Here is a 24,245-nt window from a genome sequence, read left to right as displayed (position 1 = left end):
TGGCGGCACCCCTTGTTGGGTGTAGGACGAATCCCGAAGTGTGCGTCACATTTTGCTTAGTCAACGGCATGGTATGCTTGAAAAGTCACATTGATCCGTTGTCCCAGAAATGATCTAACCTCCTCCGTTAGTCTATGCGACATCCACTTAGCAATGTGTTATAGTTTGTAAAGCTTCCCACTTCTCTAGTTTTACTGTTTCTCATACCTTCTCTCAAGTCTAATCCCAGGATTGAAAAGGATCGGCAGGATTTGGTTAGAGAATATTCGCAATAACTAGAAAAATGGTAAAAAAAAAACTCAAAAAACCCGTATCCACATTTAGTCCACCATGACAAATAAAATGGCGGACCCACCCCTTACTAAATGTATCAAGAGCTTGCCTCCGACCATCTCAACTGTCGAAATCGTTATCCTTTAGCCTCATCCTCTCTCAATATTCTACTCCACTCATTTCTCACTCCTTTCTTGCTAACCAGAACCACCATCGCCATTGAATGAAGATAAGACTTTACCCCAAGAATAACCTGAACCCCTTCTGTGCAGGCCCTCTTCTCCGCCAATCCACAGCTCACCTCCCTCCCTCGGCTGCTAAACCATGTCTTGTTCGAATCTGACTATGTGGGTGTCTTCAAAACCCACCGTTTCTGATGCATCCTCCCTGTCTTTCCGCTCTTTTTTGAGCCCTTTTCAACTTCCTTCCCAGAATTCAACCCCTGCTCGATCATGGTCAGTTACTCCAATCCATTGCGGTCTTCGGGAACTCCGAGACCGTATCGATTCGGTGAAGAACACCCAGAAGATCACTGAAGCTATGAAGCTTGTTGCTGCTGCCAAAGTCCGTAGAGCTCAAGAAGCTGTTGTTAATGGAAGACCCTTCTCTGAAGCCTTAGTTGAAGTCCTTTACAACATCAATGAGCAACTTCAAACAGAAGATGTTGATGTTCCTTTAACCAAAGTAAGACCTGTTAAGAAAGTTGCATTAGTTGTTGTCACCGGTGATAGAGGACTTTGTGGTGGTTTCAACAATAGCATCATTAAGAAAGCTGAAGCTAGAATAAAGGAATTGAAGGCCCTTGGTCTTGATTACACTGTCATTAGTGTTGGAAAGAAGGGTAATTCTTATTTCCTTCGCCGACCGTACATTCCTGTCGATAAGTTCCTTGAAGGTGGTACTCTTCCCACAGCTAAAGAAGCTCAAGCGATAGCTGATGATGTTTTTTCACTCTTTGTTAGTGAGGAAGTTGATAAAGTAGAGCTTTTGTATACAAAATTCGTGTCATTGGTAAAATCTGATCCTGTAATTCATACTCTTCTTCCTCTATCACCAAAAGGTGAGATCTGTGATATAAATGGAGTCTGTGTAGATGCTGCAGAAGATGAGTTTTTCAGGTTGACAACAAAGGAAGGGAAATTGACAGTAGAAAGGGATTCAGTGAGGACAAGCACATCAGATTTTTCACCAATTTTGGAGTTCGAGCAAGACCCAGTTCAGATCTTGGATGCTTTATTGCCTTTGTATTTGAACAGCCAGATTTTGAGGGCATTGCAAGAGTCATTGGCCAGTGAACTTGCTGCTAGAATGAGTGCTATGAGTAATGCAACCGATAATGCTTCTGAGCTGAAGAGAACTCTGTCTATTGTGTATAATAGACAGCGCCAAGCTAAGATTACTGGAGAAATCTTGGAGATTGTTGCTGGTGCTAATGCCTTGACTTAATTTGATGTTTGTGTATATCTCCTCCCATGTTTGCTTGGTTTTTCCCCCTTCCTTCCCTTTACATACTTCAACCGGCCATGTCTCTATATTCAATCATATCATTCAAATTATGCCATTTCTATAGAATATATGCAAATTGTAAGTCTTCTTTCATATTCTGTTTCCTCACTTTCTGCTAAGTTTTATATTCCCTTGGAATTGCTAACTTCTGAATGAATCTCATAATTCCCATCTTGAACTGTAAAGGAATCCCGCACTCTTCCTCATAATATCCATACTATGGCTAGTAGTATTGTTCTGTAAGTATTCTTCAAGATAAGTAATTGTACACTGATGGTTGGGATGCTGGAAATCAAACACTATTTAATTAATTCAATTTGAACTTGACGTTGAGTATGAATTTCATTGAGAGAGGCAAAAAAAAAAAAAAAGGTAATCTGGATATAAATTTTGATGCCGATGAACACTATTATTTTGATTTTATTAAGTGCCATTATGTTCTAATATTTATTCTTTTGAATTGTGTGTACTTTTTTTCTTAATTAATAGAAATTGAGATATGTGTTAATTAGTTGAATTATGTTCATGGTGACGTAATTCTTCATCTTCTTTGTTTTTTGTTTGGTAAAATGTATATTTGGTTTGGTAAAATGTATACTTGGCTTTTATTTTATCTCCTCGAAATGTAGTCTATTTTAAAGGCTACCGTTTGGTTTGATATTTCAGGCAAGTTTGAAAGCAAAGAATGTGTAGTATGACAATTTATTAATAGCAACTGAGATATTACGGCGTAGAAGTTTAATATCAAAGCATGACCAACCCAAGAAGTTTGGGCTATTTTCAAATATAGAGTGAAAATGAAATAAAATATTTACACTTTAAATAAGATAACATAATCTATGTACGATTGATCGAGATAGACTATTATTTGTGACTATATGTATATTATGATGGATGAAAATATAGTTTATATTGATCCGTCAGTTTTGTTTTTTTTTTTCTTTCTATTTTAAAAAAAACCCCTATAAAATAATTTATCCAAAACTTTAGCAAATGGAACAAAATTTGTTATTTATATTTATATTGACGAAGTCAAAAGACACAAATATGATTTTCATAATCTTAATTATACTTTATAAACTACTTGCTGATGTAGTAAATGAGTTTTGTAATGTAACATTCTGTTTTAATCACGTGAAGGTATGATTTGTGCTCTTAATTAAAAATTATGATTTTTTAAAAGTAAGAATTAAAATTATAATATTTTGATGAAATCTCAAAAAACCCATGCAAATAAATAAATAAATAATGTTTTGGGGCAAAATCCAAATTATTCTTTTGTTTCTTTTTATATTTGTGATGTGATAGAAATAAAATAGTTAAATAATCAAGCCGTAGATAATATAGTAAATCTAACGGCGGACAATCCACATTAGTAATTAATTAATTAATTAAGTAATGAGCGAGTGATGTTAAGTATAGTCTTGGGGTGGATTGACGTGGCAAGGTGTGATTTGATGTGGCAATCTGAGATTGCGCCTTTCCATTGGCCACCGATCACATAACCAAATGAGCTAACGAACCATTTAGCACCGTTGATTAATTTACGACTTCTTCCAACCAAAAATCACAAGACCTTTTTTACTGACCATAATCTCGTGCTTTGATAGCTGCTTCCAATGGCTGTGAGCCTACCCATACCCACTTCTTCTTTTTCCTCTTTATCGCCCGAGCCTTGCATGGTGTGTTCTTATTGATGTTTTCGTCCTTTTCTACGTATTGGGTTTCGGTTTCTTATATATTTTATTTATTTATTCCTTTCTTTAATTATTGTTCAATAGCGCAATTCTAGACGGAGATTCATTGGGATTGCGATCTGAAAGCTTGTTTCGATGAATCATTTCTGTGTTTGAGTTCAACGTAGAAGAAGAAGAAGAAGAAGAAGAAGAAGTTTTCATACGCTCGTTGTTTTGTTTCTAATGGAGGTGGCGCTTCAAGCACATGTGTCGCGGTGTTGGAGGACGACGAATTTGAGTGAAGCACAAGGTGGGAGTTTGAGGTCCAGACTATTTCATGGGAATAGAGCGTCGTCTACCACTTCTACTACACTGGTATTTTGGATTTTTCGTTGTTTCCATTCCACCGTTGTTCTGCTTACGTGTCTTGATTTCTTCTTTTTTTTCTTTTCTTTAGTTGTAATGGTGCTTGATTCAAATGATATTCATTGAAGTTTCTGTTTTTCGTTGGTTTGTTGATTTTGGAATCGATGAATTTCAATGCCATACGAGCAGAGTTTTGTGTGACTTGCTTTTTTGTTAGCATTACACTACTTTTCTGGCTGAAATGTGTTACTGTTTATATGATCTTGATATTTGGAGTTGAGATTGACGTACCTGAACTTTCATTTCTTGCTTTAATTTTACGGGTTCAGTCTCCCCTATCGTTCAGAGGGCATCTTGTGGCCGGGAGGTCGTTCAGAATTGTTGCTAGTGCCCGTCAGTCAGGTTGGTTCTGTTGGTTTCTTTCACGTTTATGCTTCATGGGTTAATTTTCTATACATTATTTTTTATGATTAAATTGAAATTGAATTCTTGTAGATTCTTCGAGGAGGAGATCTAGGAAATTGTCAACTGCGAAACTTGAAAGCTCTGCAGCAAAGGGATTCAAACCTAAAGTTCCTGTAGGAGCAAGCACCCCTGAAAGAGATGATGAAGAGGAAGAAGGGTCTGCAACGCTCAAATCTAGTGCACACACAAAGCCCAATCAGGCAGCAGTTAAATTGACGGTAGGAGATAAGGTGGATTTAGCAGCTAAAGTTTCGCAAAAGGATGAAGATGTACAGAAAAAAATTGGGAATGATGCGGAAAGGAAAAGCTCTTTGACAAGTAAATCTACTTCTGTTGATGAAAATAATGCAGCAATAGATAATGGAATGGCAGGTAGGTTAAGTGGGATAGGCAGAAGACTACAGGAGAAAGAAGAGGAGAATGAACCAGATGAAACAGTTTCAGATGTCCTAGATAACTCTGAGGAAGATGAACCCCTGAAGACAGAAGAAAAGTTAACTGAAGAATCTTTAAAATTAAAGTTGGAGATGGAAGCAAATGCAAAGAGACAGGAAATTGAGAAACTGGCTGAGGAAAACTTCTTAGGAGGAATTCAAGTGTTTGTTTTTCCGCCAGTTGTTAAACCTGATCAAAATATAGAATTGTTCTTTAATAGGAGTCTTTCCATTCTGAATGGAGAGCAAGATGTTTTGATCATGGGAGCGTTCAATGACTGGAAGTGGAAATCTTTTACTACGAGGCTTAACAAAGCAAATATAGATGGGGATTGGTGGTCGTGTCAGATTCATGTTCCCAAAGAGGCTTACAAGATAGACTTTGTGTTTTTAAATGGGAAAGATGTCTATGAAAATAACGATGGAAAGGATTTCTGCATATATGTGGAAGGCGGAATGGACGCCTCTACATTTGAAGATTTCTTACTAGAGGAGAAACGTAAAGAACTGGAAAGACTTGCCAAAGAGAGGGCTGAAAGGGAAAGACAAGAAGAAGAGCTGAAGCGAATAGAAGCTGAGAAGGTTGCTAGTGAAGCTGATAGAGCACAGGCGAAGGTGGAGACTGAAAAGAGAAGAGAGGTGTTGAAACATCTTTTAAAAACGGCAGTGAAGTCTGTTGATAATGTTTGGTATATTGAACCTACTCTGTTTCAAGGTGGAGACTCAGTCAGGTTATACTACAATAAAAATTCTGGTCCTCTTGCCCAGGCAGAAGAGATTTGGATTCATGGTGGGCATAATAATTGGAAAGATGGGTTATCCATTATTGAAATGCTTGTCTTTGCTGTGACAAAGGACAAATGTGATTGGTGGTATGCTGATGGTACGTGTGAATGTGTCATGTATTCCTTTTATATTGTGGTAGCATGTCGATGTTGAGTTACCCTGGTGTATTTACAGAGTAGTGAAAATTTTCCAGAAATGCTACATGTACTTAGAGCCTAGAGGTCTTTAACTCTTGAATAACCATTTGGAGGCAATAGCTTTGATAAGTAAGCAAAAATGCGAGGCCTGAAAAATGTAGAACTTTAATTACCATCCATCTTGTTGTTTAGATTGTTTTACATGCAAGGCCTTTTTACAACAAATAATTTATGTTTGACTTGATCGATCTTTCAAGAATAAGAAAGACCCTGTCCTAAAGAAAAAATGTAGAGGAAAACATCAGGTATTTAGTGTGGCACCAGACAATTATCACCATAATATTTCACAAGTTCTCTCCCTCCACAAAACAAAGATCCTACATAGTAGATATTGTTGAAGATTTTAACGGTAGATATTGTCACATTATACATAATGTGATCTTTAGCTGCCAAATGAATTTTCTGCTTGTGGTCCAGGTTGTTAATCCTTATTGAATGGGGGAAAGAATGTTACACTTTTTGGTTTTCAGATCAACACAACCTCTAATGGCTCTAGAAAGATGTATGTGGGGGATCAAATAAGGCTGTAAATTTATAGCCGCCCTTGGTTTAAGAGGGGAAAACGTTAATTGAGTACTCTGATCCCTTTATTTATAGGCTGATGTTACATTTAATTTTTATATTTAGCATTGAGTTTCATCAAACGTACTGACATACACAAGTCACAACTATACATTTTGCAGTAACTGTACCTGACCGTGCCCTTGTTCTGGATTGGGTTCTTGCTGATGGGCCGCCCAAAAAGGCCAATATTTATGATAACAACAAACGTCTTGATTTCCATGCCATTGTTCCAAAAGCCATTTCTGAGGAGGTTTACTGGGTTGAGGAAGAACACATGACTTATAGGAAACTTCAGGAAGAGAGGAGATTGAGAGAGGAGGCTATTCGTGCCAAGGTCAATCACCAAAAATTTACAGTTCACTCAATATTTAATTTCTTTTTGATTTAAACTAACAATTCAACACAAATATCTTTAGAGAAAACCATAATGTGCAGAAATATTTAGGCTACCTTTCAAATACCTCTACTGAATGTAGTTAATATTAAGCATTCTAAATTGCTGTATATTTGCGTTTTTCAAGACCATTTATATATATATATATATATATATTATTAATTTAGTGATTCTGTAGCTTCTTCTAATTGGTTGTCTTGAAAGGTACTTTGGATATTCTTGTTTAGCCATAACGCTTAACTCTCCCATCTGTTCTTTTCGTCCCTTTCTTCTTTGATTACACCAAATGTGGTGGAGGCTTGCTATCAGCAAGGGTTTCTTCTGGAATCTTTGATATGAGTGGAATGGAAGGATTTGTTGGGATCCCCTTCATCAAGTTCTGATAGTTTATTGGAAGTGACTTTATTTCATGCTTTTATTATTTTATTTATTTTTATTTAATTGGGAGTTGGAGCTTAGCTCCCCTTTACCTGGGGCATTTGCTCCCTAAGGGTTGGACTTGAAGACATCAAGAGTTTTTGGTATTAAGCTCACTCAAAGGGTTGAACTTGGGACCTCTAAGTCGGTTTGACCAAGAGACTCGAGCCCCTTGCCAACGAGGCTGCCCCTTGGGAACAATTTTGTTTCATGCTTTATATTAGTGCACTTAAACAATTTTTAAAGAATAGTCTTTTTGAAGGCTTCATTGTAAGACGCCTTTTGGTATTTTGTGTCTTTTACCTCTCTTTATATCATCCATCATTGAAATTGTTTCTCTTCTGAAAGAAAAACCAGTTTTTATGTCTCCCTTTCATTGGCAGCTACTAATTTGTGTGTCCCTTTGTTCTAGGCTGAAAGAACAGCTCGAATGAAATCTGAGACAAAGGAAAGGACCATGAAGAACTTTTTGTTGTCACAGAAGCACATAGTGTTCACTGATCCGGTTGATGTTCAAGCAGGAAGCGCAGTGACAGTCTTTTACAATCCTGCAAATACACCTCTTAATGGAAAACCTGAAGTATGGTTCAGATGTTCATTTAATCGTTGGTCCCACCGTAAGGGTCCATTGCCACCACAAAAAATGTTACCTGTAGATGGTGGCAGTCATGTGAAAGCCACTGGTAAGACTTCATTTTTAACACCTTTTAATCATTGGGTTAGATTAATGGTGTTCTCCTTAATGTTTCTAACCGGTCCTTTTTGGTGCAATTTTGATGCCGGGAAATTTTCTTGTTTCTCCTTTTTCTATTTGTCCTTCAGGAGATGCTTGATAGTGTTATTATTTGTTTCTGCAGTTAAGGTTCCACTAGACGCATATATGATGGATTTTGTATTTTCTGAGAGGGAAGATGGTGGGATATTTGACAATAAAAATGGTATGGATTACCATATACCTGTGGTGGGTGGAATAAATAAGGAGCCACCATTGCACATTGTGCATATAGCTGTAGAAATGGCACCCATTGCAAAGGTAAACTTTTGGTTCCGAGTTGATTCATCATTCATTATATATTTTTTTATTGAAATGAAAGGCATATAATTCTAAAAGCTCAACCAATGGAGATTAAGCATGACAATGGGGAATCCCAATCCAAAATATGTCCTAAACAATAATTACTGTTTATTGTATTCTCTTTCCTCTAAAATTAAATAGGTAGGACCTTTTGCAATTAAATAATAAATTATTAGTAAGGCACTGATAAACAGTTGGTTCTATCAATACTATTCTGAAAAGTAATTTAAAAAATTTAAAAGAAGGAAAGACAGAAAGAGTATTTGTTGAACTATTTTCTCACTAGCCTTTTGACAAGGAACTCCTTGGAAATTGAAGCTTCACCCGTTAATCTCTAGAGCCTAAAACATCCAATCGAGCAATGTGGTACTGGTACCAAAGATGCCTTGATACCAAACGATACGATAATACTTTCAAATTGGCCAGGACGATTTTTTGGTTATACAAACCTTCCAACGCAAACACTAACACCATCAAATTTGATAATCAACTGTAAGTAACATGAATTGAGAAATTGGTGGACCTCTCTTAGCAACCAAACGTACAAGGCATAAATTTTCAACAATCAAAATCTCATATCTCAAAACCGCAATGTATTATTTGCTAAAATAGACATTCAACTACCCAACCTTAACTAGGAATAGGAAAATAAAGATAAACAATTGAAAGAAAATCATTTGGGCAAGCAAGCCCTAAACGGACCCCTAAACTAACACCCTAAATTGTTGGGCTTTAGGCCTACATCTAAACCTAAACGTAACACTAAATAACTTGATAACTTTTTAGTAATTTGCATCCACTAGAACCTTAAATTAACTGCACTTCATGGAAATGGAGAAATGGAGACAAAAATAGCAGCATCCAATCGTGGGATATTTTTGAGATAAATATGATTTCCTAATTTTGATAATCTAGATATTGCGAGATAAGAGTACTCATACATTTGTATTTCTTTTATTTATTATGCTATCCAGGTTGGAGGTCTTGGTGATGTTGTGACTAGTTTATCCCGTGCCATTCAAGATTTGAATCATAACGTGGACATTGTTTTACCTAAATATGACTGTCTGAACCTAACCAATGTAAGATTTATTTTTCATTTTCTCAAATTTTTATGTGCTAAGAACACTCAGTTGATAAGAACCTTTAAATATGTGCAACCTGCTTGTTTCATTGGAATGATTTCAGCGTAAGATGTTTTCTTAGAATAGTTAAGGATGTATTGCATGACGGTGCCAGTGCCAGATTGATCAAGTTTTTGCCTAAACATTTTTATAGTTCTTCCTTTTCACCATATCCTCAGGGCCTCCAAGGCTTCAAAAGGTGAACACTAAGAAATAGGAATGCTTGAATATCTTGAAACATTTCTGTACCTTTTCACAATTGATCTCTCGCAAGAGCTTTCTTGTTTTACTCATTCTCAGTATTTTGAACACATTGACAGACCGGAAAAACTTGTGATGTAGGTGGAAAATTTTCACCATCGACAAAATTATTTCTGGGGAGGAACAGAAATAAAAGTCTGGTTCGGCAAAGTGGAAGGGCTCTCTGTTTACTTTTTGGAGCCTCAAAACGGGTAAATATTATGACCATGTTTTTTAGATATGTCAATTTTCATGTCATATTGTTATCAAGAATAGGTTATATTATTGGATTTCATTTCTGCCTTAGCTTTTGATTGCTAGAGAAGAGGATATCTAATAATCCCACTTGAGACTAGTCCTTTTTTCCCTTTCTATATATTGATTCTTATTTCTTATCTTGTCTGAAACATTGATTGATAGGCACGTATGTAACTCCTGTAGTATTGTGCCTCAGTAGTAATTCCTTGGAACAATATTCTGATGACACCCTTAAACCCCAAGTTACTTATTGCACTCCACTCCCACTCTATTTCTCTCTCATTTCCTTTGATTTTTGTCCTAACAAAAGCCTTCTACTTGCTTTTGGACTATGAAAATGTATCATTTCAAAGTATCTGTTTCTCTGTTAGCACCCTTATGCTTGCACTTGAGCTTCATCTTTACAGAATCACTTCAAAGAAATATCTAATATGTTTATATCCACTTCTTAGATTTTTTTGGACAGGATGTATATATGGTTGTGCAAATGATGGAGAGAGGTTTGGTTTCTTTTGTCATGCTGCTCTTGAATTCTTACTCCAAGGAGGCTTTCATCCTGTAAGTACTCTCTTAACTAACTACTAATTTGTAGTGGTCTTATCATATAAGGTTCTCTAACCCGTAATGTATAAATGAGAATAGATAAAAAAACAAGACGTTGATAACAAATATTTGTCTGAATGTTTAAAAGCGTATTTACACATTTAGAAGTAGATGTCTTGGCGGGAGTACTTTCTATTTATTTCAAAGTGGGGGATAATTGTAGTTTACTTTTACTAAACTTCTTCATATTGAAATCGAATTAATCAATTTGTAATATGTTTTTTTTCCTTAAATCCGGCAATTTTAGCGTGATTCCTTTGCTGATATGATATACCATTATATGTTATTTTATGTTTGTATGAAGAAGGTAGGCTGAATAAGAAACTTTTTCTTCTGTATGAAAAAAGAACCTTATAAGAGACTGCTGGGACAATCAATTGATCTTAGATGATTATTATGCTTTTCTCTATACATGGAAGTACATGTGTATCATGACAACAAGTGGTTACTTAAGTATGTTTTGTCTTCGGCAGGATATTATTCATTGCCATGATTGGTCTAGTGCACCCGTTTCTTGGTTATTCAAGGAACAATACATGCACTATGGCCTTTCTAAAGCACGGGTTGTTTTCACCATTCACAATTTAGAATTTGGAGCGCCGCTTATTGGGAGAGCAATGCTGTACTCAGACAAAGCTACAACCGTTAGTAATTTAATATTATTAAAAGCTTTACGATGCATGATTTTAGATGCATTAATTCTGGGTATTGGTTACTTTCTGATTCTGATTTGGTATGTTGGCCCATCAATCCTTTTAATGTAGAATACTTTCTTCTCTGATATTTTAAAATTTAGTTGTTATGCACACATGATATCTTCCAAAGTATTTTCTCCTGCTTTAATATCTCTATTTCTTACCTTAAGAGTTTGATAAATTTGGAAATTTCTTAATCATGTCTGCAGCCAAGAGGCAAACGTTTCTTGATTGGCTATCAGTCAATCTAGATGCTAACAATATTTTTGATACTTTGAACTAATATAAAATAATATCTACATCATCTATACTTTATGGATGGGATTGTTAATAAAAGAATGTGAGATAGAAACCCCAAGTTGCGGTCATTTGATATGTGGCCTTATCTCTGATCGATTTGCAGTTTATCATTCAAATCTTCTTTGTCATGTAGGTATCTCCTAAATACTCAAAGGAGGTCTCGGGAAATCCTGTCATTGCTCCCCATCTTCACAAGTTTCATGGCATTGTGAATGGAATTGACCCTGACATATGGGACCCATATAATGATAAGTTTATTCCTGTAAGTCTGTAAAGGTCTCTTCGTCACTCCCTTTTCTCCTGTTGCAACTTTTTTTGGAAGGTTTTCTCATTAATAGTTATAAAGTTAATGCAACTAATCAAATTTTACGTAAATTAGATTTATACAAGTGCAGAAATGCAATAACGAAGTGTGGCCTCTCTACAGAACCATTTTTTTTAATAAAAAAATTTGTTGAGAACTTGCTCCCAAGAATCTGTTATATAGATATATCTTCACCTTTTATCCATTGAAAGAAGTTTATATGTTTACATCTTATTTTTTTCTTAAAGTTTTTCTTGATGAAAAATTTGAGAAAAATTTGGGATAATGGTTTTTGAGTTTTGAACTACTGTGAACCTGAATTTCTGTATTTTTCTTTGATACTTTATTACTAATGAAGTTTATTTGATATCTATTTATATGTTATCCAGGTATCATACACTTCAGAGAATGTTGTTGAGGGAAAAAGAGCTGCCAAGGAAGCATTACAACAGAGACTTGGCTTAAGTAGGTCTGATCTTCCGTTAGTAGGAATTATCACTCGGTTAACTCATCAAAAGGGAATCCATCTCATCAAGCATGCTATCTGGCGAACTCTAGATCGGGGTGGACAGGTTTATCTTCCCATGATGCTTCCTTGTTTTATTCTTTCTTTTTTTCTTCTTGAAGTGATATCATGATTACTTTTTAGTTTCACAGCTAATGTTTGAGTTTTATTCCAGTATTAAGCCTGTTCACTAAGAAATGTAGTGAGAATTAGCTCCTAGATGTTGTCACTAATAAGATGTGCTATGACAGGTCGTGTTGCTTGGTTCGGCTCCTGATCCACGCATTCAAAATGATTTTGTGAATTTGGCAAATGAGTTGCATTCATCTTTTCCAGATCGTGCTCGTCTTTGTTTGACTTATGACGAGCCTCTTTCGCACTTGGTATGTTTATGCAGAACTTAATTCAATACTTCTTCTGATTTGTTATTAACCCAGCTATTCAATAATTGCAGATTTATGCTGGTGGAGATCTGATACTTGTCCCTTCAATTTTTGAGCCATGTGGTCTAACTCAGCTCACTGCAATGAGATATGGTTCAATACCCGTTGTCCGAAAAACTGGAGGTTTGGGCAATACTCTTTCCTCATAAAGAGTGACATATTCCCTTTTCATCTATCTATTACTTGCATAGAATTACTTCGACTAATAGTTGAAGTAACTTTGCAATAATGTACAGACCATGCATAATAATAAGTTAATATGATCTCATGGGGTGGCTATGCCCGTGGTATCTGTGTAACACCTGCCTAGAGGCCGGTGTTCAAATGTTTAGGTGATCTTAATATGGAGAACTCTTGATGTTTCGGAGTTTGGGCCTTGGGTTGCGGTGGACCTGTATACATATATGTATATATGTAGTTTATAATCAAAATTTCTATTTCTTTCTAATAAAGTACGAACATAGTTGAAATAAAATGCCTGTGGAAGGAATTGGTATGTAAATCTAGGGACAGTGCTAAATTTAAAATACATCAATTAATTATTTTGGATGTAACATGTCATAAAGAATCTAAAAGATGAAACTGTAGACCGTTATGATTATGAAATTTAAGGATAATAAGTAGCCATTTTTCATTTCAACAATCCAGAACTAATTACACGCTGAAGTCTCTGTTTACATTTATTTGTAGGACTTTATGACACTGTGTTTGACGTGGATCATGATAAAGAAAGAGCACAAGCAGCAGGCCTTGAACCAAATGGATTCAGTTTTGAAGGAGCAGATCCATCTGGTGTTGACTATGCTCTTAATAGGTCAGTAAACAAGCCATCTGATGAGTGGGTTTTCTTTTCTTCATCATCAAAAGTTTCTGCCTTTCATAAATTTTCTTCATACGTTTATCCTAGTTTTCCCAGGGAAAGTGACAAAGGTTACTACTTTACTTGCTGATTATTTATTACGATACACTTTCTTTCGTTTGTTTATCTGTTTAGACGAACTTGGGATTTAAGGTTGAGAGTTGGTATTTTTCACCATCAAGTTCCTACCAATTCCGCGATTGTATACATGTTACAACAATTTCCCTTCAAGAAATTTTGTTTTCATTTCAGAGCAATTTCTGCATGGTACAACGATCGAAGTTGGTTTCATTCATTGTGCAAGAAAGTTATGGAGCAAGACTGGTCTTGGAATCGACCAGCTCTTGACTACTTGGAACTTTATCACGCAGCACGAAAATGAAGAACGAGATGAACAATCATCAGATAAGGGAGCGAAGGATCAACAGTTTGCCAAGAAACGACTCAAGGGCACTGTACAGGTTTAGTTATAATTTTTGCTTTTCATTTCTCTTATTGAAAAGATCTCCTTCTACACCTAGTGACTGCCCTCTATTAGGCCAAATATCCATCTTTCTGTACATTGAGAACATATTTCAACTTAGAAATAAATGCAGCATTATCATTTTATTTAGCAGAAATATGTTACGATGTCCCAAAAAATGGAATCTGATAATAAGATTTTAAGTGGCTTAAGCATAGTCAGTTCTTCACCACTGAAATCGCTCATTATCTTTTAGAGGAATTATTATTGTTATTGTTATTGTTATTATTATTATAATTTTGATGGTTGAAGTTGCTTCTTCTAGGACAGCCATTCAGGTGGTAGATGGTAGTGGAAATGATAGTTTTAATACTGACTGTGGGGTTGTCAACTGTCATAAACAAAAACTTTTTGGAAGATAGCAATTGATTTTGATATCTAGGCCCCCATTTAATGCTCTTTATCCTCAAAGACAAGAATAGTTCAGAAGATTTTGGGGAAAAAAAAGTAATTAGGGAAGTGGGATTTGGTGCGTTAAGATTATCTAAAATATGATGTGAGGTTATTTCTTTTTTGGGTTATGATAACAAATAGTTAATTATATCATTAGCTCTTAAATCAGCCCGCTTTGATCTTTATACACACCGACTATTTGTAAATGTCTACAAAATCCTTAAGATAACTTATTTTAAAAATTTTATGTTTGTTTCTTTGAAAACAATTTTTGTTTTTGTTTATACATTCATTATCTATACACTCAATTTCACAAATGGCAACAAATTCTAAGAAACTATTTTCTTTTAGAGAGATAACAAACAAAAACCAAAAGAAAATATATGTGGAAGAAGTGATTATACACTAAATTTTCAATAACTAAAAACTAAATGAGTATTAACTTGATTGGTGGAGTTTTTTGGCCTCTAATCACTTATGTGGGAGGTGGAAATGGGTGTTCTTTCTTCCATCAATTGATGAAAAGCCATTGATTACAGGTACTCTTTTGCAGTCCTATACACTTGGTGGATCTAATTAGGAACAGCTGATCATAACTACAAAATCCAATTATTGACTTTTAGATAGGCCCATATTTAGGATTATTTGCAAAGTTAATGCCAAGGTGAAAACAAAAGGGTAAATCTCATCTCAAAATGCCATGTGCTGCAAACTTTTAATAAACACCATAATAATAACTCCCATCTCATTAATGAACTAACTTACTTATTTATTATTATTATTTGTACAGTAAAACTTGCCTGCTGCTGGGGCTGCCTCATCTGCCACATGGCCACAATCTTATTGCAAAAGAAAATGAAAGAATACAAAGCCCATCCCAAAAGAAGGGTTTCTATTGTCTAGAGAATAACCAACAAACGAAACAAAGTTGTGATTGTAGAAGCTAAGGCTAGAGAGGTAGAAATAGAACTTTAAATTGTAACTCATCAATAATCTTAATACAGAAACTAAAAATGACCACCATTTTAAAAAAATGAAGTTTTTAAATATTAAAACAAACTAATTCCATAAGAAAAAAAAGGTGATTAGAAAAGTGTTGTTGTTCTTAAATACTAACAAGAAAGGGAGTTGAAGTGTCACGATTGGTAGCGAAAAAGCATAGCAAAAAAAAATGCAATAACCCATGCGGTGGGTTTCCTGATTGGGAAATTTCCTTTTCAACCAATTTTCTCTTATCCTCAATAACACAAACACCATTCCCATTATTTCCTTACTTACTTTACCAACCAACCAATTTGGATACTTTTATAAACCTTTTACTCAAAAAGAATAACTAAAGATTCAACTTTTCATGTTTAATAAGGTGTGGAGAGATTAGATGGAATATAATCTCAACTATATATAATCTATTTACTTATGTCTATCCAATAACCATTTTATTTTTTAAACTTGTTTTCTTCTTTTTAGTCAAATTTCAAAAACAAAAAACAAATTTTTAAAAAGGTTAGTGGCATGAATAACAAAAAAAAAAAAAAAAAAACCTAAAATAATAGCATATATAGTATAGAAATAGTAAAAGACTAAAATACCCACGTTCAACCCCATTTTGGACGTTTCCTGCTAAATTTCTCAAATTAAAAACTATCCCTGATAACAATTTTCAATTTGAGATATGATTATTTCATGTACTCAAAAGTGAATATATTTGGAGGTAGAAGTAAAGTTGTCTATAGGTTTAACTTTTGAAAACAAATACTCAAAAATCAAAACGTTTGTTTTTTAGAACAATGACACTATAAGGTAGGAATTGGACCTCTAGCGTTTAAGAAGGGAGATCGTGTTGATACTCTTAAGTTAAGTTGACTTAGAAAATTATATTAAATATAACTAATATTTCACAAAATATATTACTAATGTTTCAATGTTGTATTTGTTTAGTTTGTATTAAATTAATTTTTATAATAAATGTATAATTCATAAAGTGTCTAATAAATAAATTTCTAGTATTAATTCTCTTCTTTTTTTCATTTTTCATTTCACAAATTTAAAACATGAAAGATAAATATAGTAACCTAATATATAGAGCAATGAGAATTGACCCATTGCTGAGATTTTACTTTCATTAGGTTGATTGATGTGAAAAAGCATACTTCTCTAATAAAAATGAAAAAAATAAAAAAAGGGAAAAATATATGATGATATATATGTTACATATATATATATATTATATTTTTATCATGTTTAAAATTATTGTGCACTCAATTTCCTTAAGTGTATTATTTTTTGCACATTTAAATGTCATTTGCATACAAGTATTAAAATCACTAAAACAATTTTAAATACAAACACAAGTTTAACATTTTCAAAATCACTTCCAACAGATCTTTCAAAAAATTCCATGTTTTTGAAACTTTTAGTAGTTAGTTCCTATACTTTTAATTACCATTCTCTTCGTTACTGGTTTATAATATTTACTTTTTTAAAACACATATTATTACTTAATCAATATACATATAAATTAATTTTGATCGATTAAATTTAATATTTTATTGAAAATGGAGAGATTATAACTGAACCTATAGTAAAGCATAGACACCAAAACTGTAATTTAACCTATATAAAAAAAACTAAAAGGGGAGGGGGGGGGGGGGGGGTTAAAAATGCAATGAAAATGGAGAACAAGGAAGGACAGTGTATTGGATTTGAGGAACAAAGGTGGAAGGGAAGTGTAATTGCAGAATAATTGATCCCCACAAAAGCAGGAGAAGTTCACATGAAAAAATAGGTAAAAAAAAACAGATGAGATAAAGAGTTGTTTCTTTCTTTGTTTGTAGTTAATAAATATTATAACCTCATTATCTCAACCAACCATAAATCCTTTTCTTTTTTCCCTCTTTTCTCTTTCTTTAATTTATATTTTACACACACATTTTAATGAAATGTGTGCAGACAAAAAGTACTATGTTGTCTTCAACTACCTCCTATGTTCTCTCTCTCTTTCTCTCAATATATATATATATATGTATAATGTAATTATGTTGGTATAATAATGTTAAGAGAGGGATGGATAAGGTTACAACACTTACACACATATTATATCACCATTCTTTAAACCTTTATGTCAATATCATCATTCATACCCATCTCTCTCTCTCTCCTTTCTGCTACATCTACCTTCTTCAACAAACCTTCCCCTTTAATCAATGCTTAATCTGCATTTTTCTTCACTAACCTTTTTTAAACAAGGTAAAAGTAAAACCCTCCCTATTTATCTATGCTTTTTTGTTGTTGTTGTTGTAAGCTTTAGATGAAACGAGTTTGCACTCCCAATATAGAGACTGTTATGATTTAGAGATAGTTATAGTCTATATGTGTGTCCTAATCCACTCCTTATGTTTTGTTTTGTTTTGTTTTGTTTTGTTTTGGAGCTTTCAAAAGGGTGCAATTGGAGTTGATTTTTATGTCTATATATTTGCTTACAAGTCTCTCAGAAGTATATTTACCGAAAGATAAAGGATAAAAAACCTGCTACATTCGACTTATAAGAAAAGAATAATATACTAATTAGAGTTAATTAAGTTGATTTTAGGAGAAAATTTAGAAGTTGAAGTATGAAAATAAGAAGAGAGAGAGAAGGAAGAGCATGAAATGGTGTGTTTTCATGATTTGTTCTGTCACCATTAACTGTGTTTCCTGAGATGGGGTTATAATGCTTTTTCATGTTATAGTAATTTTCTTTTTTAAAAAAGTTTTCTTAAATAAATAAAAACATAATGGTTTGTTGTCTTTTACCTCTTTGTTTTTGCTATTGCCACCACTTTCCTCTGTCCTTTCACATTTTAAATTAAAACTTTAGTCTAAGATTAAATTAAAAATTAAGAATATGTGTGATATTGGGAAACTGAGATTCTATAACCCATCACTTTCTTTTTCTTTTCTCTCTTCTCTCTTCTCTTCTTTCAATTATTATTATTATTATTATTATTATTATTATTTCTTCTTTTCAGTTTTTAATTGGCCATTAAAACCCATCTCTGATTTCTCTCTGTTTTTGTGGTCTTCTCCTTTCCCACATTACATTCAAAACCTCTGTTCTTCCCCCTTCTCCTTCCCCTTTTCCTTTTCCTTCTTCTTTCTTTACACCTTCTCTCCCATTCTCCTCATGTTTTTTTGGATTATGAACAAAACCCATTTCAGGAATTCTTGAAAAAAGCTCTGCTTTTTTCTCAACAGAACTCTGCCACAAAAGCCTGGGTACTAAAATTCTACAGAATCTATTTTTATTTTGCCTTTTTCTTTTTCATTCCCGAGATGACTAATCTTTTACTTACTGTTGTTGTTGTTGTTTTTTTTTTTTTTTTCTCTTCTTCTTCTTCTCGTTAATCAGATATCAATGGCGAATTGGAGCAGTGCTTTGAGAAAAAACTATGGATTCAGTGATGATTTGGAAGAAGAAGATGTATGGAATTCTGTTGAAGGTAAAGAAGATTCTTCAAATTTCATCAGTAGAAAGTCTAGTGACTATTATTACTCCTCCTCTTCTTCTTCTTCTTCGTCCTTATCTTCTTCTTCTTCCACTTGGCGTCTCCCAACTGCTCCAAAAATGATCCCGAAATCCATTTCAACAAGAGCACATGAAACCCAGATGGCGAATAATCGATCCTCTGCTCCGGTGGACATTCCCGATTGGTCCAAAATTTACGGAAAAATGGGTTCGTCATCCACCGGGGATAAAGATGACGTTAGAGATCAAGAAGACGGTGAAGATGAGGATATGGTGCCTCCTCATGAATGGATTGCTCAGAAATTAGCAAGAAGCAGAATTTCGTCATTCTCTGTTTGTGAAGGGGTTGGAAGAACTCTCAAAGGAAGAGATTTAAGTAAAGTTCGAAACGCCATTTTAACAAAGACGGGTTTTTTAGAGTGATTCTTTGCTTCTGTTTGAGAGATCATCATCATCTTCATCATTTTGTTCTGTGTTTTCTTGTTTGCTTTACTGCCATTGTTATGAGCTTAGTTAGAACAGAGTTCCTTCTTGTTTGTAGCTTTTTTTGGGTATTTAAAATGGAGTGGGAACTGTTTCATGTTCTATGATTTTGAGTTAAGAATGGTGTGTTGAAGTTCTTAGTTTATAGTGTTGTCCAATGCAAATTTTTTTAATATATTAATTGATAGATCTTCTTCTATCCTTCTTTTTGGGTTTTTATTAAATAACAAATTACTTACTAGGATCCCCATAATTTGTGTAGATATATATTCCACAGTTTGGAGGTGGTGGTGGTAAAAGAAAGGAAAAGTAATATTGAGATTTACTGAATCAAATCAAGCTTTTTAAAGTAAAATTTATATTGGGAAAAGTTGGATTTTTGCCCCCTCAAATTGGACCATAGCTTTGAAAATGGTTACTCATACTCACTCACTAATGAATATGATTATTAAGAATCAACCAAAGCATGGAATTTTGGTTCGAAGTGAAGCGTTTTTAAGAGTGTAAAACGAAAGACAGAAACCCCATTAGAGTGTATGATAAAAAGGGTATAGTTCAGCTTTATCCATTAGAGTTGTAGAAGGAAGGGAAGACACCTGGTTTAGGGAAAAAAACATTAAATGTAATTTGTTTGGTTATAGAAAAAGCTGTTTGTCTTTGGAATTGAGGTATGAATATCTGTAGGATATGGCAGGCAGTGGCATCAAATACATCAAATCACTTCCTACAGCCTTTCTCTGATCCGAATAAGGGTCCACGAATAATTCCATAATAAAGACGAAAATTCAACCAATTTTTTCTTTTATAAAAAGAACAATCATCCTGCTCCTCTTCCAATGGACAGATTCCTGTTTCCATGGGCATCATATCATATCTATACCAAAACCACGTCGTTTTGATATATATGTATCTCACAGAACCTGACTCATAGTGTAACAGATTCTCTTGACTCCACCAAAATCAATATGCCTTTGTCTTAGTTTGCTTTCCCCCTTTTTCCAGCACCAACCAACCAACCAACCATCATTTCCTCACTCACTATTCCCTTCCCCTTCCATCAGTTTCAGTGTAAAAATGTGTGTGTGTGTCTACAACAAACATCTCCTTCTTTCTTTCTTTTCCTTTTTCTTCTATAATATTCGTCGATATCCTTCTAGTTCGTCTTAATCAAGTTTGGATCGAATAAAGTTTCGTGAATGTTGTTATGAGATCCACAATCAAAGACGGACAAGAAAGTGCAAAACGAAAGAGAATCAACGCGTATATTTAGATTAAAAAGTTACATGGAGCTTGCATAATATACTTTTCTAATTAAGTCCTAGTTCAGTCAAAACCCTAAACCGTTGAATGTATAGTTCATTTAGAGAGTTGACACTTTTCTAAACTCTAAAGTCAAAATCGTAAAACATGCAAATAACATAAATACAAATACAATAATTTATGTTTTAAGGATCCAATCAAGACACATCGTCGATTTTGACTACTTCGTATTGATTGTTCGGAGAAGCTGTCAAATAACACATGCAAGTGAAATAAAAAGAAGAGTAAAAAGAAACTTGTTTTGGTGTTTTTTTTTTTTCTTTCTTTTTTATCTCATTTGGAATAAAAATGAGAGCATCTTTCCACTTTGTTGGAGGGACCCTTTTCCATTGGGAGTAGTGGGAAAAATGAGAGTCTCATGTTGAAGCAAAGATCATCAAAATCCAAAAGGGGGTTTTCTTGAAAGAGCACTAAATTATATTCTCTTCTTCTTCCTTATAATTATTTTCCTAAATTCTAACTATGTTCCTTTTTATTCTGTCTTTTGATGCAAAGCCTTAAAAAGGAAGGGCTCATCTTCCCTAGATTTTGATTTTGCTTCCACATGGATTCTAGATCTTATGCTCAAAAACTTTGTTGTGAACTTAGTGAAAAGAAAATTCTAAGTTTAAAAGAAAAAGAAAATTTGTGGTTAGTGCTCTTTGTCATTGTCATCTACCACTTGAAAGAAACTAAATATGGGAATCCAAATCCATGGATATATATTTGCTTCACATCCATATTTTCATTGTGTTCCCTTTTTCTTGGTGGGGATTGGAAATGCCCAACCATTAACAAACTTATTTATATATTTTTTATTTTTGGCTAAAACATTTATAATCAAAATCTTCCATGTTTGTTTAAACATGGTAAAGAAACGAAACTATGTTTAAAAATAAACTTTATATCAAAAGAATATAAATGATATGTAAAAATGTGGTATTAAACTCCGGGTTAAAAGATAAAATGGGACTAACGTTGAAACATGAAACTAACTTCCGTGTTTCCTGAAAACGAATTCTATTGTAAATTTAGACTACTTATGTACCCGAGTCTTTTCCAAGAGAGAAAAGAGAGAATTATGAAGCATGGACATGAGTCCATGCATGGATATAATGAAATAAAACGTTACTTTTTGAAAAACTAATGTTAACATACGTGTGTCTATCTATATATGTGCACGCACGCATGTACACATGTGCGATGTATGTATGATTTTGGGTATTTAAATTTTATTTTTACTTAAAATTTGTTTATATGTTCATTTTTGTTTTCATTTGATTAGCTAGTAATTATAATAATTTTATAAAATTAAGCGAGTTAGGTCTTTTAGAGTTAAAATTCATCTCAAATATATAAAAGAATTAACTGGGTGTGGGTGTAAATTGTCATGTATCAATTTTTGAAATGATACCACATTTTTATAATTAATTGATAAATCATAAGAGTTTAAATTTAAAAAATGAATGTGTTCTAATCTAATAATGTTTCATTTTCAAGCCACGAACAAGTAAATCCTTTTCCCTCTCATCTTGTACATTTGAGCTAAAAGTGAATTTAGAAATAGAAATGGTGAGGTAAAAACGTGGTATATACAACGAACTCACGATTTTATTTATAAGACTCATTAGACAACTAATTAAAGGTTAATTAGAGAGTCAAATTGAATCCATTAGTAACAACATGAAATCAATCCAGAAAAGAATTAGAACAATAGAAGAAGAAACCTATATACATATTTCATTCTTGGTGTAGAAACCAAAAAAGAATATAAAGTTGAAAGATGAAAAAATTCTATGTATTGCAGATTTGTAGTATTTATGAATGAAAAAGAGCCAGTTCGACCAAAAAAGAAAATTTACAATTAGGAATTTTTATTTGCATTTTAATTTTTAAAATGGTACAATTGTTATATAGTTAATCGGTTATGAGTTAAAATTCTACTAATGTCATTGATTATATGATTTGTTTTTATTTGCATTAATTTTTAGAATGTTACCATTTTTCTTTAATTAATTGTTCAACCTTATAAGTTAAAACTTTTAAAAAATTAATGGCATTGAGTTTCTACTAATCAAATTTATGACATATTAATGTTGTGAAAAAAAGAACATAAAGGTATATTATTCCATTTTCTTAGCTGCCAGCAAATACTTTTTCCTTTTTCACACAAATTTAAGTTGAAAGTGAATTTATTATAATTTGTATTGAACATCATACAAACATGCATGAAACTTAACTTTTATATGTTTAGTGAAAAGGTTATAATGCAAATTTACATTATAGAAAATAACTTTTTTCAAGAGAGAAAAGAGAATAAAACACATACTCAAATACATATATATATTATATATATTTGTTTATATTTATCTATTTAACATAAGTAAACTACGAAAAGATATAAAATATCAAATTAGTGACACAAACATAATTTAATCCTATAACTACAAGAGTGTTGAGTTTAAAGAAGAATTATATGATTAACCTTGAATGAATATCTTATATTTATTTTTTTTCTTCTAAATTTTTTATACGTTTGATTTTTCATTTGAGAGAATTGATTTGGTATATACCTTCATATCTTAATTTTTAAAATGATATCACTTTAATCTTATTGATTCATATTTAAAAAATGAATGTTCTAGTAGTAATCTTGAATAATATTGTGAAGAAAAAACTTCTTAAAATGTTCCATTTCTAAGCCACAAACAAGCAAAATCCTTTTCCCTCTCATTTTTTCACGTTTGAGGAAAGTGAAGTTAGAAATAAAAATGATGATACCACATAAAAGTCAGTCTAAATAATACTACTGACTTACAATTTTCTTGATAGGACTCATTAAACAACTAGTTAAAAATTGAGAAAGAGAGATCAAATCCAATGTATCATATTTACAACACGAAATCAACAAGAAAAAATATTAGAACACTAGGAGAAACCTCGACGAACAACCTCACGAACGTAATACATATTCTATTTTTCGTTGCAGAAATAAAAAAAAAAACACAGAAGCAGAAGAGGATTTTAAAAAACTTTCAAAAAGATGAAAGTTGAAACATGAAATTTTTTTATGGTTGGTCTAAAGAGGTTCTATTGCAAATTTGTAGTATTTAAGTATCAAAAAAGATACTTTACCATTGTAAGTTTTTATTTGCATTAATTTTTGTATAGTTAATTGGTCAATTCGTATGAGTTAAAATCTAAAAAATTAGTAGTGTTCAATTCTAGTAATGTCATTTATTATAAGATGTGTTTTTATTTGCATTAATTTTTAAAACGTTACGATTTTCCTTTACTTAATTGGTTAATCTTATAAAGTTAAAACTAAAAAATGAATGGGAGTTTCTACTAACTAAATTTATTACATGATTAATGTTGTGGAAATTGAAAAAAAAAAAAAACTTATTAAAAGGTCCCTTCTTCCATTTTCTTAGCTACAAGCAAATATTTTCCTCTTTCTATCATGCACATTTGAGCTGAAAGTGAATTTAGATTTAAAAAATTTGGATTTTCACTTTCAGCTCTACCCATAGCCATTTAGATTTCAAGAATTTCGATT

At 33.1% G+C, this 24,245-nt stretch overlaps 3 protein-coding genes across 3 annotated transcripts; all 3 read left to right on the top strand.

Moving 5' to 3' along the window:
* Positions 1-391: 391 nt before the first annotated feature.
* LOC101214408 (ATP synthase gamma chain, chloroplastic) lies at positions 392-1,952 on the top strand. The gene has a single exon (XM_004145065.3). It carries the CDS (start codon positions 598-600, stop codon positions 1,717-1,719), a length of 1,122 nt encoding a protein of 373 aa, XP_004145113.1. The 5' UTR covers positions 392-597; the 3' UTR covers positions 1,720-1,952.
* A 1,353-nt stretch (positions 1,953-3,305) lies between these two features.
* On the top strand, positions 3,306-14,179 carry LOC101213925 (starch synthase 3, chloroplastic/amyloplastic). The gene is made up of 17 exons (XM_004145063.3): positions 3,306-3,461; positions 3,561-3,830; positions 4,151-4,223; positions 4,317-5,603; positions 6,387-6,601; positions 7,491-7,761; positions 7,936-8,111; positions 9,128-9,235; positions 9,620-9,729; positions 10,228-10,333; positions 10,852-11,022; positions 11,507-11,635; positions 12,067-12,249; positions 12,434-12,565; positions 12,637-12,748; positions 13,316-13,439; positions 13,737-14,179. The coding sequence occupies exons 2-17, from the start codon at positions 3,699-3,701 to the stop codon at positions 13,864-13,866; spliced, it is 3,459 nt and encodes a 1,152-aa protein (XP_004145111.1). The 5' UTR covers positions 3,306-3,461; positions 3,561-3,698; the 3' UTR covers positions 13,867-14,179.
* A 4,164-nt stretch (positions 14,180-18,343) lies between these two features.
* Positions 18,344-19,588, top strand: LOC101208118. Its single transcript, XM_004153764.3, has 2 exons — positions 18,344-18,654; positions 18,788-19,588. Exon 2 carries the CDS (start codon positions 18,794-18,796, stop codon positions 19,325-19,327), a length of 534 nt encoding a protein of 177 aa, XP_004153812.1. The 5' UTR covers positions 18,344-18,654; positions 18,788-18,793; the 3' UTR covers positions 19,328-19,588.
* The last annotated feature ends 4,657 nt before the right edge of the window (positions 19,589-24,245 follow it).

The sequence above is a fragment of the Cucumis sativus genome, chromosome 1, assembly GCF_000004075.3.
Source record: "Cucumis sativus cultivar 9930 chromosome 1, Cucumber_9930_V3, whole genome shotgun sequence".
Lineage (NCBI taxonomy): Eukaryota > Viridiplantae > Streptophyta > Magnoliopsida > Cucurbitales > Cucurbitaceae > Cucumis > Cucumis sativus.
Note: the sequence above shows the minus strand (reverse complement) of the source record. Positions and strands in the feature narration are given on the sequence as shown.